This window comes from Carassius auratus, unplaced genomic scaffold (genome assembly GCF_003368295.1).
Source record: "Carassius auratus strain Wakin unplaced genomic scaffold, ASM336829v1 scaf_tig00000254, whole genome shotgun sequence".
Classification (NCBI taxonomy): domain Eukaryota; kingdom Metazoa; phylum Chordata; class Actinopteri; order Cypriniformes; family Cyprinidae; genus Carassius; species Carassius auratus.
This window is the reverse complement of record NW_020523286.1, coordinates 872599-885618: the sequence shown is the minus strand read 5'-3', so window position 1 is coordinate 885618 and position 13020 is coordinate 872599. Positions and strand designations below refer to the sequence as shown.

The following is a 13020-nucleotide window of genomic DNA, read 5'->3' as shown; positions in this document are numbered from 1 at the left end:
CTGTAATTTGCATTCACCGTGCTTTGCCTTAATTAAACGCACACCTCTCCATCACAGACTGTTGCTCAGGCAACCAATTCACTAACAAATGATGTCCTATATCCTATTTAAAAACTGTAATCCTACCTTTACATGCTTTTTAAAACAGATTTCTCTTTGTCTGTTCCTGACTTCCGCTCTTGAGCCTCCAAGGGGTTTTTTTGTATTCAAGAGCTTGTTTCTCTTAAGTTAAGGATCTATTAAAAGGACATAATGTAAAGGAAGTGGATAAGATGTATGAATGGAAAACCACAGAAACATTGGTAATTTACTTATAAATACTATATGGAAGTTAAATAAAGGAAGTATCTTGACAGAGCGTCCCGGCTTGTCACATCAGAGAGTGACGGCACACGTTCCACCGATCGAACATTTAAAGGGAAATTCTTAATCATTTATTTATTTCAGTCCTATATGACATCCTTTCTTCCATGCAACACACGAAAAAAGATGTAATGTGTGAACCTTAAATAGGATATGAAATCACTGATATCTTAATTTATATTTTTTTAAGAAGACTCTTATGCTCACCGAGGCTGCTTTTGAAAAGTACAATAAAAACATCAATCTAAAGAACTGTTTGCTATTTTAATATATTTCAAAAATGAAATGTACTCCTATGGTGGCTAAGCTAAATTTTCTGTGGTTTTCAGTCTTTAGTCCTGAGTGTCACATGATCCTTCAGATATCAGTTGAATATCCTGATTTGGTAGCCTACTATAAATTACTATAAATTTTAGGCCTGCATAAATTTTGAATCAGACTGATATAGAAAACATTTTTTTTTCCACAGACGAGGCTTAGAACAACATGAGGCTGAACTGAATACCTGTATTTAGTGAACTGTTTTTTTAAGATGCTCCTACAAACACGTCAAGGAACTCAGCTAAACACACGGACAGCACCTCACTGCATCAGACGTCTGCAAACACAACACATGTCTACCATATGACAGCAAAATGCTGCTGTCCACAGCATAACTCAAAGAGATAATGCAGGATTAGAAGGAAATCTTCTACTCCTGAGAGACGTGTTTTGTAGTAATCAGTGAGCATAATCTGCCGGCCATGAAAAGCTGAAAACACACAGCTCATGTACAACTTCCCATTCAGACAATAAAGAAGATCACGTTAAACTGGAAGGGCTGTTATTAGAAGAGGAATAAGATGTTGAGGAAGGCAGATTAAAAAAAAGGCAACATATAAATAAAAAACAGCATTTCTATCAAAAAAAAAGACTGTACATACTATTCAAGTTATTTTATTGTGAGTCATCTAATATCAGAGATATTTTTAATTCATATTTTCCTGAAAAATAAAAAAGGAATGCATGTAAATGATATTCCTTACCTACTGTAATTTTCTGTCAGAGTATTGCACTTTGACATTCCACATCCCATGTTTTATTTTATGGAAGGGCATCTTACTTTATGTGACCTCATCTGACTGCTCTGTGTATTACACAAAGAATAATATATATAAAAAAGGCTAAATCTATTCCATTTTTACCCTTCCTAATCCACACCCAGGATAAATGTGTCATCCCACACTGAGTGTCATCTTTCAAACTGCCCAGAAGCTGTCATGCTCATATCTGATCTCTAACTCTCCCTGATAACTTAAACCTCTTCTAATGATGGCCGTTGAGCCTCGCAGGTGTTCTGCATCTCTATCTGTCCTCAGAGAGGTGGAGAACAGCACAAAAAACGATCTTAACACAGAGATCAGTTAGTAAGTCTAGACAATAGCCTCAGAGAAAAAGTTGTTTTTCTGTCATAAAATGGATCCTTTTCCTGTATCTCTCTTAAGGGAAACAAAGACAAAACCACAAAAGAAGAGTGACTCAGGCTAAAGCCATATTTGGCACATTAAAATTGTAAACTGAATCACATACACCACAATATCTAAAAAGGATACTTGGTTTAGTGTGTAGGTGTGCGGCTATCACTTACAGCAGAAATACTAATACATTGTGCTGTTCTGACTAATAAAGGCTTACTAAAAACTCCTCCTCCTGAAATACATGCCTGCATACTCCAAGAATATTAATCTATTCAAATGATAATCCAAAATGACTTAGAATATATGAATAATAATGTGACAACCCTAACTTAAGCATGGGGGAGGAGGAAAATCTTAAAGGGGTTCGCTCTGTTCCTCTCTTTCTCTCATTTGACTTAAAGTCAGAGTGAGAGAGTTTCAGGAAAGTAATTTTGGCTGCAATGTCACTACATTGTTCAATGTACATCATTGATTACAGTCTCGATTTCGCATATACAATACCAACAGAATGTTACTTTTGTTTCTGACATAGATTTTGTCATAGGTTTGTCCAAACTCCACAAACTACTTGTAATCTTTGAAGTATCAGATACAGTATAATGGATAGAACATCAAAAACAAATCAGTTTTGCACACTGTGTCCTTATTTTCAAGCCAATGTCTGTTTATACTGAACTGTTTTTGCTGAACGTTCACACACCTAAAGCTCAAATTAACAAAATAGAAACAAAACTAAAGCACTAAGCAAAACAAAAACAAAACAAAACAAAACAAAAACAAAACAAAAACAAAATCCTGAGCTACAAAACAAAAGCAAAAAAGGAAACAAAAACAATAAACAAAATCAAAATAAAGCCCAGTACAAATATCACATCACCTTAGCCGCAAAACTCATCTTCATATATATTTTAGGACAAATTCAAGCAGCATAACCTCAGCAGACCCCCTGCTCTCTATCACTTCCCCCTCCTCAGTTCCCATATGCATCTGTGAAAAAACATTACTCATATTAGCACTAACTCCATCGAAGCCAAACTGAGTCATGTTCAAAACATTTACACAACAGGATCACAACTGCTGCCACTGACCTCATCTCCTGCGTGGGTGGTTAGCTTTAAAAAAAAACATCCCCATTCCCCACGGACGCAACGCATCTCACCTATAAACCATTTGCATGATCCGGCTGTTGGATATGTCAGATGATGGGTTTTTACTTTTAGCCATAATATAAACTGTGGTCTAGTATGTGTGGATAGAGGGGCTGGATGACAAGTGCATCACATGATGCAGTGACATGTTTTCATCCTCTCAAGGGCAGAATGATGTAACTCATGAATCCCTGATGCTGTGTGACCAGAACACAACCTCTAGAAACACACAGGATTTAAAGGTCCCATTGACATGGAAACGCCCTTTGGGAAGACTACACCTATTTATGTTGGACTCCACCCACCAAACGAGCAGGTGCAGCCAGCCCATGCACTTCATTATCTATAAACATTGATCTTCCTTTGACAAAGTGGCTAGTAGGCCTATATATAAGCCTACTGTATGTTGTTAATCCCCCCCAAAGCAACATGGAGACATCAATCACATCTATTCACTTCCAATCCACTGAGGAACCTCCACAGCAAAACAAGCTTAGGATTTACGATAAACGAATACAAAGGCAGAATGTCCTTCACCTATTCTATTTGATCTCCTGTACTGCTTCAGGATAATTCACACACATGAGGCGAGATGGGTTTTTCTCAGGTGTTTTTTTTTTTATTCAAGGCCATAAAATTATATGGACATCAAGTGGATAACACGGCAATATTATTACAAATTAAAATTACTGCTTTCTATTTTAAAAGATTTCATTATTTTAAATAAATATGTTTATATACAGTATGTATGTATGTATATACAGTATATACATGTGTGTATATATATATGTATATATATATATATATTAATATATATACACGTGTGTGTGTGTGTATATATATATATATATATATATATATATATATATACACACACACACACACACACACACACATACACACACTTTTTAAATTTCATATATTTTTTGTGTTTCTAAATGTCTGCTGAATTGCAAGTTTCATGATTCCCTAATAATTCATGGAACAAAATAAACCATCTCCATGTTGATCCTTGCTTCACGTGATTTCAAAGTAGTCTAACTCATAATTTATATGTGCAATGCGGTTCATATTTTTTTAGTATGAGGGCATTTCATACAATCTATCCATGTCATCTAGTTCCATCATGTGACACATGAATTCGCTCTAAAATACCCATAAAGATTTGGAAATATCTTAACTTTGCAAAATGATAATGCATTTTCTGGCTTATATTCATCATTGTTTTCCCTGAATGAGCCACCAGTTGAGAGCCACTCGGTTAAACTATTCACATTATTACTAAACAGACCACTGTCACTACTGAGCAGTTATTAATATTTTTGTTTTTTGCAAAAAGAGAATGTGAACTCCAGAGCATGTACCATGACTCAGAGTTTCTCTCAACTGGGGAGAGAGAGAGAGAGAGAGAGAGCGAATGAGGTGTCTGATGAACCCACGAACCCAAACCACCATTTACAGCAATTAAAGTCTCCCCTTCTCTCCCTGGCTCAGCGTATGAGAACCAAAATGTCCCGCCCCAGGAGGACACAGATGGGGAACAGCTATACATCACCTGCCTCCAGCTGGCCCTGCTAAAAACTCAAGCAGCAGCATCTGAGATTAGCTCCTAAATTCTTCGTTTTCACAACTATTTAAAAAATTGTTATGCAACTTATTCAGATATTTAAATTTTGAATTCTGCAAACACCTCTTTTGATGAAAATGTCTGGAGTAAATGTACTATAAGAGGGCCTATTCAAAAGAAAACTAGAAAAAGTACAAACCTATCAGGTTATTGCAGGCAATTCCTGTAACAGAAGAAAATGTAAGAAAGGCCCCAAAGGATGACAGTAAGAAGGGTGTCTGAGGCAAGCAAAGGTTGCTGCTCTGATATTAAGCTGGCTACTATTGACACTGCCATTCCTCAACCTACCAAGGCTAGAAGCAGCAACAGCATCCTATCAGGGATCCAAGCAGTTTTCAGTGGGACCTTTCTCCTTGTCCCACATAAATCCATTAATCACATATATATATATATTCTGCATAATTGTTTTATATTTAAATATTAAATCAGTAACCCCAGAACTCACCATAGAATATTTTTTGTTTAAAACATACATTTTACAAGTATGTAAATGTGTGTAAAATACACACAGAAAAATAGACTTGTATTTCAAAAAAACATAATCCTAATGCTCTCTCTCTCTCTCTCATATATATATATATATATAGTTAACGTTACTATGCTTTAAAAAGGTTGCTCATTCTTCACAATGAAGTTCATGCTGTTTCCTATACTCGGTTACTTTCAAGCCACTGTATAGGAAACTCACTATGGTCTAACTAACTGCCACAAAAGTCGTTTGTGTGTGTGTGAGAATGAAGAATGATGACCTATCTCTGAGGATCAGATAACAGTCATTATACACAGATATATGGATTAAACATGCAGACAAACACCTTTACCAAACCAAACTAAGACTTCATCAAAGTGTATTCATCATAAAATAGCTTTTTCATGCACCTAAAGGGTTTCTAAAAATGCATATTTCTGCAAATGTTGTTTTTAATACGCATGTCATGTGCCGTGTGATTACGATGGCTTTCCATTTATAAATGTTGTCTCAGAGAATCAGGGAATAGCTTGTCACTTTGCTGCTATATTTAGTCAGACAGTTGCATGTAAGGGACACACAGAAACAGTCTGGGCTGATTAAGTTTGACAGCTCTTTCCTCCCTTCTTCTTGAAACTCTAGACAATAGATTCCCATAAACACATACAGATACAGTAGTGTGAAAGATCAAGCAAACTCACCTGTATGCAGTTCTTGTGCTTGCATACAGTGAAAAACTCAAATATAGCCCTAAGAGCCTACTTCTTTGCTGTACAACTATGAACCTTGGCGGTGCACAGAGTCTGATAAAGAAAGCAGATCACTCAGGCAGTTCTCGAACATCTCAGGAGCATCATTATACAGTCAAAAGAGAGGACTGAAGAACATTCTGCTTCTCTGAGACTCTGAGGAAGTTAAGGTATAGTTCTGAAAGTTTTGTCATCTCATCCACGTCACTGCAAACTTTTTGGTTCTATGGACACAAAAGGAGATTTATAAGAATGTTCAAGCAGTTCTATTCCATAAATGAATGTATACAGGAACTAAAGCTGTTGAATATATAAGTTTGGCAATTTTCACTATGTACTAAGTAACAACTTTGACATCAGCGATATGATCTTGGAGAGATCTAAACCACCAACTCGAATGGGCAGTGAGGGCAGATAAATTTATATTATAAATCAAAAAAACATCAGTACTGATGCCTTTATTAAATATAAAGTGCAAATGTTTTGTGATTTTTTTTTTTTTAGATGAAATGGGTAATTTGCCATCATTAATATTAAATAAACAGCAAATTGGAAGTAGCAGCATAGTTCCTGTCTTACACAACCAAAAACTGGGAAACTCAGGATTTTCTTTTTTAAGTCCAGAGTTTCCCATTTGGGGAGGCGTAAGTGAAAATACATGGAGGACGCAATAGTTGTAGGGGATATATTCAGTTTACAGCACCTGCATAAATGAACAAGCAACTACATGTGTAATGCACGTTTCATTTTTTTTTTTTTTTTTTTTTGGTAGAAAAGGTACATTGGCATCTTCTGCCAGTGATTTAAATGCACCTGATGACCAGCAGTGATTCTGATGAAACAAACTTCTCAGGAGGACTTCAATAATACCAGAATTGCCAAAACAGGGCTAATAAAAAACAACAGCCTATGGTAAAAACAATCCACCAATGTCTATGTATCACTGTGTGCGGCTGCTTGCACCGGTGGACATCGCTCTGCTCTATCGATCTTATCAGACACAACCTGTTTCCCAGCAGGCTGTCTGGGACAGAAGGACATTGTGTGCTCTTAATGGCTCATTGTATTATTTTACACCAGCCTCTGTATATCTCTGTCTCATTTAATAATGCCAGACAGAACTCGGCTCAACATCGGTTAGACAAATGTGCTCAATTATATAAAACAAAATAGGACACCATGGCAGCATACTTCCAGAAGAAAAGATCGACTTCGACTTAAAAGCAGAGAGTCAGAGGAAACCATGTCTCTCTTCACTGTGACACCTGCACTTTGTGATGAAAGAAGAGGAAAATGAACTGTTGTCACTCTGTACTGACATGACATATTTCTGCACTTTTTTCCAGAGATACTTTATCAAAGCCAGGGATGTCTCTTTGATGTCAGGGAAGTAAAAAGGGCAACAGGAAAGACACTTGATTGCTTTCAAACCTCTCCTCAGAATGTCAGCAGCCTTCTCATAGCCGCAGGTCATTCGGAGATTAATGAAAGCAAGTAGCTAAAGTCCACTGAGTTAATGGAAAAAATACACAGCATGTGTATTATTTCCACCACAGGAAGAGAGGTGAGTCTCTCTGGACCTTGAATGGGTTTAGCTGACCTGAGATGGGGTTAGATATAGTGTGGGACCAGCAGCCTGTAATCTGAGTGCCCTATTGTGTGTTAAGTGCTTCCGGATTTAGCGCTGGCCTGGTATTAGGGATGCTGTCATGAAAAGGAAGACTATATGCTACAGAGCTGCAAAACATGCAGCTGGATCATTCATTTACCTGAGGGAGAATGAGAAGGTTTGGAGTTCGATACAGCATTTTATTCAAAATAAAAATCTTTGGTAAAATTTTAAATGTCTTCATTTCCATAGTACATTTTCTTGTATCTAACTGTTTTTCAAAAATCTATTTAAGAATTATCAGTTCATTCAATTTCAGATCTCCCCAAACCTTATGCATCACAGTTAAAGCTGCAATGAAACCAATTAGCCACCTTCATGTCTTTACATTAAGGCTAAGATGTTAAAACGCATTTATTTATCTTCTGGGAAAACAGACAATATCCTGCACAGATATTTTTGTACACTGATGTCCTTCCCCCAACACCACATCCAGTGGACCATCTACAAAAAGAGGCTAAATTCATGGCTCAAATACATCAAAACAGGAACAAAAACTATGCTTGTCAGGCAATTTCATGCCACCTTTATATGGAGACGTAAACCTGATGCTGCTATATGCACATAATAACAGTGACCTAGATTGCCCATATGTACCAAAGAAAGAGAAAAAGTCTGAATAAAACATATAGAGAAAGTGTGAGTGAAAGAGACAGGGAGATAAAGATGCCTTATTAACAGATGAAAGTGTCTCGATTCACACTCAGTAAGCAGCTCCATTCCTCTAACGCAGCATCATTGCTGAATATTGAAGCATTCCTGCTGGATCTGTGCAAAGATTGCTTTGTGACGCTAAGCAAGGTGCCTTCATTAAGCAAACCAAATCCAAATCCATTCATGCTAATGCCACGTCCAAGAGTGCAGTCCGCACATAATGACCACTAGACAAACACTTGCTGCCCCGCTGGCGAAATATTGACATTCTTTTCATATTCAGATCTGCCACTGAAAGATCTTCCAGAATTCAAACTCACCAGAACTTCTTCGGCCTCCTGATTCGAAAGGGAGAGCATTGTGGATGTGTCAGGCTAATTGAGATCTGTCTTCCTTCCTGAAGATCTCAGGCCTACAGATGGGATTATGGCCTAATTCTGGATCACAGTAGTCAGATCCTGTCTCGCTCTGACAAGCTAATGAATCCTCTTCCTCTCAGTCTCTTTCAAAGACTCAAAATAAGCCTCATACATAAATTTGCATGTCTTTTTGATGAATTATCACCACTATATATAAAGCATTAGAATTAAAAAAGATGCATTTTCTATATGTGTTCAGATTTCATGTTCATAGCTAATATTTCGCATCCAGTTGGCACAAGTTCCAATATATATTCATAAACTGCGACTCAGCAATGGACTACCTGTCAAAGTCCCGTCATAAAGCCACTGAAGTGTGATGTCAAAGGCTGCGATTGGCGTAAATATGAAGAAATCCTCAATTTGTCCTCAACTGCTCTGTGCCTTCAGAAAGAAACAGTGAGGAAGGATAGATGGGGTAAGGCTCTTGTCCTGCAGGCTGTTTGCTTCAGAGGCGGAGACTGATGCAGGCCGGGTCCTGAGGTCACACGTGGAGGGACGGATGCCGTTGGAGTCAGGAATCTGGTTTATCCCGTGGGTTCTTTAGGACCGACCTTCAGGCTGCTGTCCATCTGCGCCTGGCATCCTTAGCAGGCCTGTACACAAGGCCTGCCAGCACGCAGACACACACACACACTCTCACTCACACAGACAGGGCGTGAGAGTGTCGCATGTGCGCCTCAGCCAGTTTGTCCTGCCAACACTGCAGAGCTGTCTCCCGTCGCTGTGGCAACAAGACAGCAGGACTGCAGTGTGTCCTCTGCGCTCCGGACCATTCTCATCCCAAAACCACTGCCTGAATCGAAAACATTTAATCTGGCTGTCCTCACTCTGTACGGCTTTGTGACACTTTAAGTTAAACACTTTAGTTTTTTTTTGACACTTTAGTTAAAACCAACAGTATACAACTTAGAATTTAAAAATCTGTCTATCTGCCTGTCTGTCTGTCAAACCATCATCCATTTGTCTATCTACAGTATCTTATTTAATGCATATATATATATATATATATATATAAGAAATGTGCTTTGTGTAATAAATAATTACTCAAAATAAAGTTAATTATAATTTTATATCAGTAAATCTTAAGTGATTTGAATAGATTTGAAAGTACACTCATACTTATGAAATGAACTTATTTTTAAAAAATTCTATCAGAGGATTTTTTTTTTTAAACTAGAGTATCGATTTACCCACCAAACCGACCCACCCACCCAGAAATCTTCAAAATTCAATGTGTAAATTGTCAAACTTTCAAAGACAATACTGTATCACTTCTATATTCTCTGATTTCTCAAATTTAATTCAAACTGAAATTGAAATCTAAATGTAATTCTCAAAGGTGCACATCCCTGCAACAGTAACCAGAAAGGTTTTTAAAACTACAGTAGCATCCTTAAATTGGCAATAAGCTAAATGTGAAATCTAAATGGTATTACTAAGGAAAAGGCTGCTGCAACACCAAAGGGCTTTTGAATGGTTTCTTTCCAAGTCACTTAAAGCAGACAGAAAATTGTCTTTCCTCTGTAACGGTGTCCAGGCTGATACCCCTGAGCAAAACAGCATAAAAGCTTGTGGTTTCTGGAATGGCTGTTTCAGGCTATGACTGAGCTAAATGAAAAAGACTGTACTTACCACAAACTCCTGGCTCTGGAAAATGTCTTGTCAACTCTGAAATGACAAAAAAAAAAAAAAGCATTTTAGTTAAAGGCAATTCCTTGCACCTGTTTTCTCTTTACATAGAACAACCGGTTGCCCAAATAACTAAACTGCTGATGTTTGAGCTATCCTAAAAAGACATTTTAACATATTCCAACATTGTGAGCTAAATAAATGATCGTTATTACTCCACAGAAAAGCCAGCTGTTTATGGTTACCAAGATCTAGTCTTTATTCAAAAAAACAATTTCCCAGTAATAGGGGAAGTAATAGTGTTTTTGGTAACTATTGTTGGTAATGACCCTTTCCCATTTAGAATTAAATAGCATTTATTTTCTTTTTCAAATGAAATAAAATGATTTGAGTAAATTGTTTCCTTCCATTTATCCTCAGTCAACATTTGAAAGCAATCAATTACCATTAAAAACAGCTAGCAGTGACTGAAACAGATGTTAATATTTAAATCTATATTTTAATATATATTTATATATACACTATATTATAAAATCTGCCTAGCACACATTACTGTGTGGGGAAAATGTCGACTTAGGCATGATCCTGCCACCAGCAGATGGTGTTGTGATACAACACTGGCTTGTTAGCTGAAGAATTACAGTGCAAAATCTGCACTTCTTACATGCATCACAGCAACACAAAAGATTAAAACTGCACAATCTGCACAACACATGGGACATACATTTAAATACAAAATATTTACCAGACATATCAGTTGTTCTGTACATGTTTCCCCTGCTGCTGTTTAGATACTCTCATATTTCCAGTGTGTTTTACTTAAAGTGCACATTCACCCCGGTCAGTCAGACAGGCGGTAGAGTCCGCAGCTTACGGCAATCCATCTTTCCAGCAACCTGTCTGTCATGGATTAGGCTGCATACTATCAGGATTCACAGAGCTAGAAATAGACGCATGGTTGTTGCTCTTAGACACTAAAGCACCAACAGAATGTAAATGGACTGAAAGCATCACTGCTGTGTGTGTGTGTTTTGTTGACAGCTGCTATACAGTGGACTTTGAATTCACTATCCAGCCTCACCTCCACATAATAGACAAGAGGACAATCAATGTCACAGATGTTGATTTTCCTCTGACAGCCTCTCGTTTCAAAAAAGACAGCTGATGTTAAACGCTGACCCCTTCAGTGGCACTCAGAGTCAAGTACATCAACGGATGTTTCCATAAAGGTACAGTGCTAAAAGAAAACTACATAACCTGTGTTATTTTTAGTATATTGTCACCTCAAGTCCATACATATTTGACAGTACTGAGAAAGCAGAGGCAGTGTGGGATTTCAAAAGGGAAGTTCAATGTTTCCTTTTTTTTTATACACCTTTTCTGTTGACAGTCTTTGACAGTAATGTGTTGACTAGCCTAGCTAGCGATGCTAATGTGTCACAAATTGGTATCTGTTGACACTTGTGGTTCACTTTTCAAAACGAATAATAGTCCATCACAAGATCGTAGTCAGTTTTCATGAGTTCTGAAGGCGAAAACCAGCACAGTGTTTTGTTTAGGAGAAAGAGTCTCACACCAATCTTGCCACAGAGCTTCGTTTCATTTACAGCTTCACTCTGACTCATGGCTTGTTTTTTGTCTGGTATTGTTTGTGTATTACAAAAGGAGACAAAAGATGGCTTCCTTAATACAAGTCAGAGTTTCATTACCGGAACAAAAGCAAACACTGATAACAGTTCAGTAGGTTCAGTAATTAACCCTCAGCCAAACTGAAACACATTAGGCTGTCTGCATTTTTCCATTCAGTGCAAGTGACCTCAAGTACAGTGAAGACCTTGGCTCGAATCTCTGTTGCCTTCAGGCATCAAGCAGTTCACACTTCACTAAAGCTAGTTAAAATATAATTTATTCACTCCCATGAACTGATGCAACCATTTTGCACAACAAACAAATGAATTTTTTAATCTTCCCTTACAATATACACTACTGTTCAAAATTGAGTTGACATGGCTTTTTTTACCATGTTAACCATGGTTGTATTTATTTATATATATTTTAACAGTACTACTGTGATATATTACAATAAATTATAATATTAAAATAACTGTTTTCCATTTATTTATAATTTAAAATGTAATTTATTAATTTGGCAAAGCAGCCATTCCTTCAGTCTTCAGTGTCAAATGATCCTTCAGAAATCAATCTAATATGCTCAAGAAACATTTCATATTAATGTTGAAAACAGTTCTGTTGCTTATTTTTTCATGGAAACTGTAATACAATAATTTCAGGATTCTTCGATGAATAGAAAGGTCAAAACAACAGCATTTATTTTAAGAAAAAAATCTCAAATGGGTTTATCAGCAAAAAAAAAAAACCTTGAGCAACTTACTCAGCAGCTATATTTATTTATGTGTGTGTGTGTGTGTGTGTTTTAAAAAGTTTTTATTTTATACTTTTATCAATTTATAAAAAACAGTCCACAAAACTCAACAAAAAGTTGGACAAAAAGTCCTGTGTGTAGATTACAAAACATAATTGCTGTCAGTTCTGACGTTTGTGGTGTGGGGCCGCTCATAGTCTCTCAAGTTTAATTAGCTTTGCCTCATATCCGCAAATAAACAGTAAAATCCCCAGCTGCTCAAACACATAAACAGCACATCACTCAAACACACTCAAAGGACCACGACAACTGAAGCCTCCAGGGAACATTGGTGCCATCAACTGTACGTAAATAATGCCCTGACAGATCAAGACATTTTATTATTTGCTACATACCCGTGCATTAAGATGTTTATATGATGTTAATGAACTGTCAAATGGTCACAAATCT

The 13020-nt window shown here is 37.0% G+C and overlaps 1 protein-coding gene across 16 annotated transcripts in view; it reads right to left on the bottom strand.

Moving 5' to 3' along the window:
- Positions 1 to 13020, bottom strand: part of LOC113068885 (rap1 GTPase-activating protein 1-like) — an 83370-nt gene that overhangs the window by 38196 nt on the left and 32154 nt on the right. For 13 of the 16 annotated variants that reach the window (XM_026241785.1, XM_026241777.1, XM_026241776.1 and 10 more), the window contains exon 2: positions 10191 to 10226. Coding sequence is in view for 12 of the 16 variants with exons in the window: in XM_026241777.1 (XP_026097562.1) it covers positions 10191 to 10226 (36 nt within the window). In the remaining 4 variants the exon portion in view is untranslated. Of the gene's footprint in view, positions 1 to 8839; positions 9453 to 10190; positions 10227 to 10932; positions 11126 to 13020 lie in introns of those variants that run through there. The other 3 variants (XM_026241787.1, XM_026241788.1, XM_026241790.1) reach the window with 3 other exon arrangements.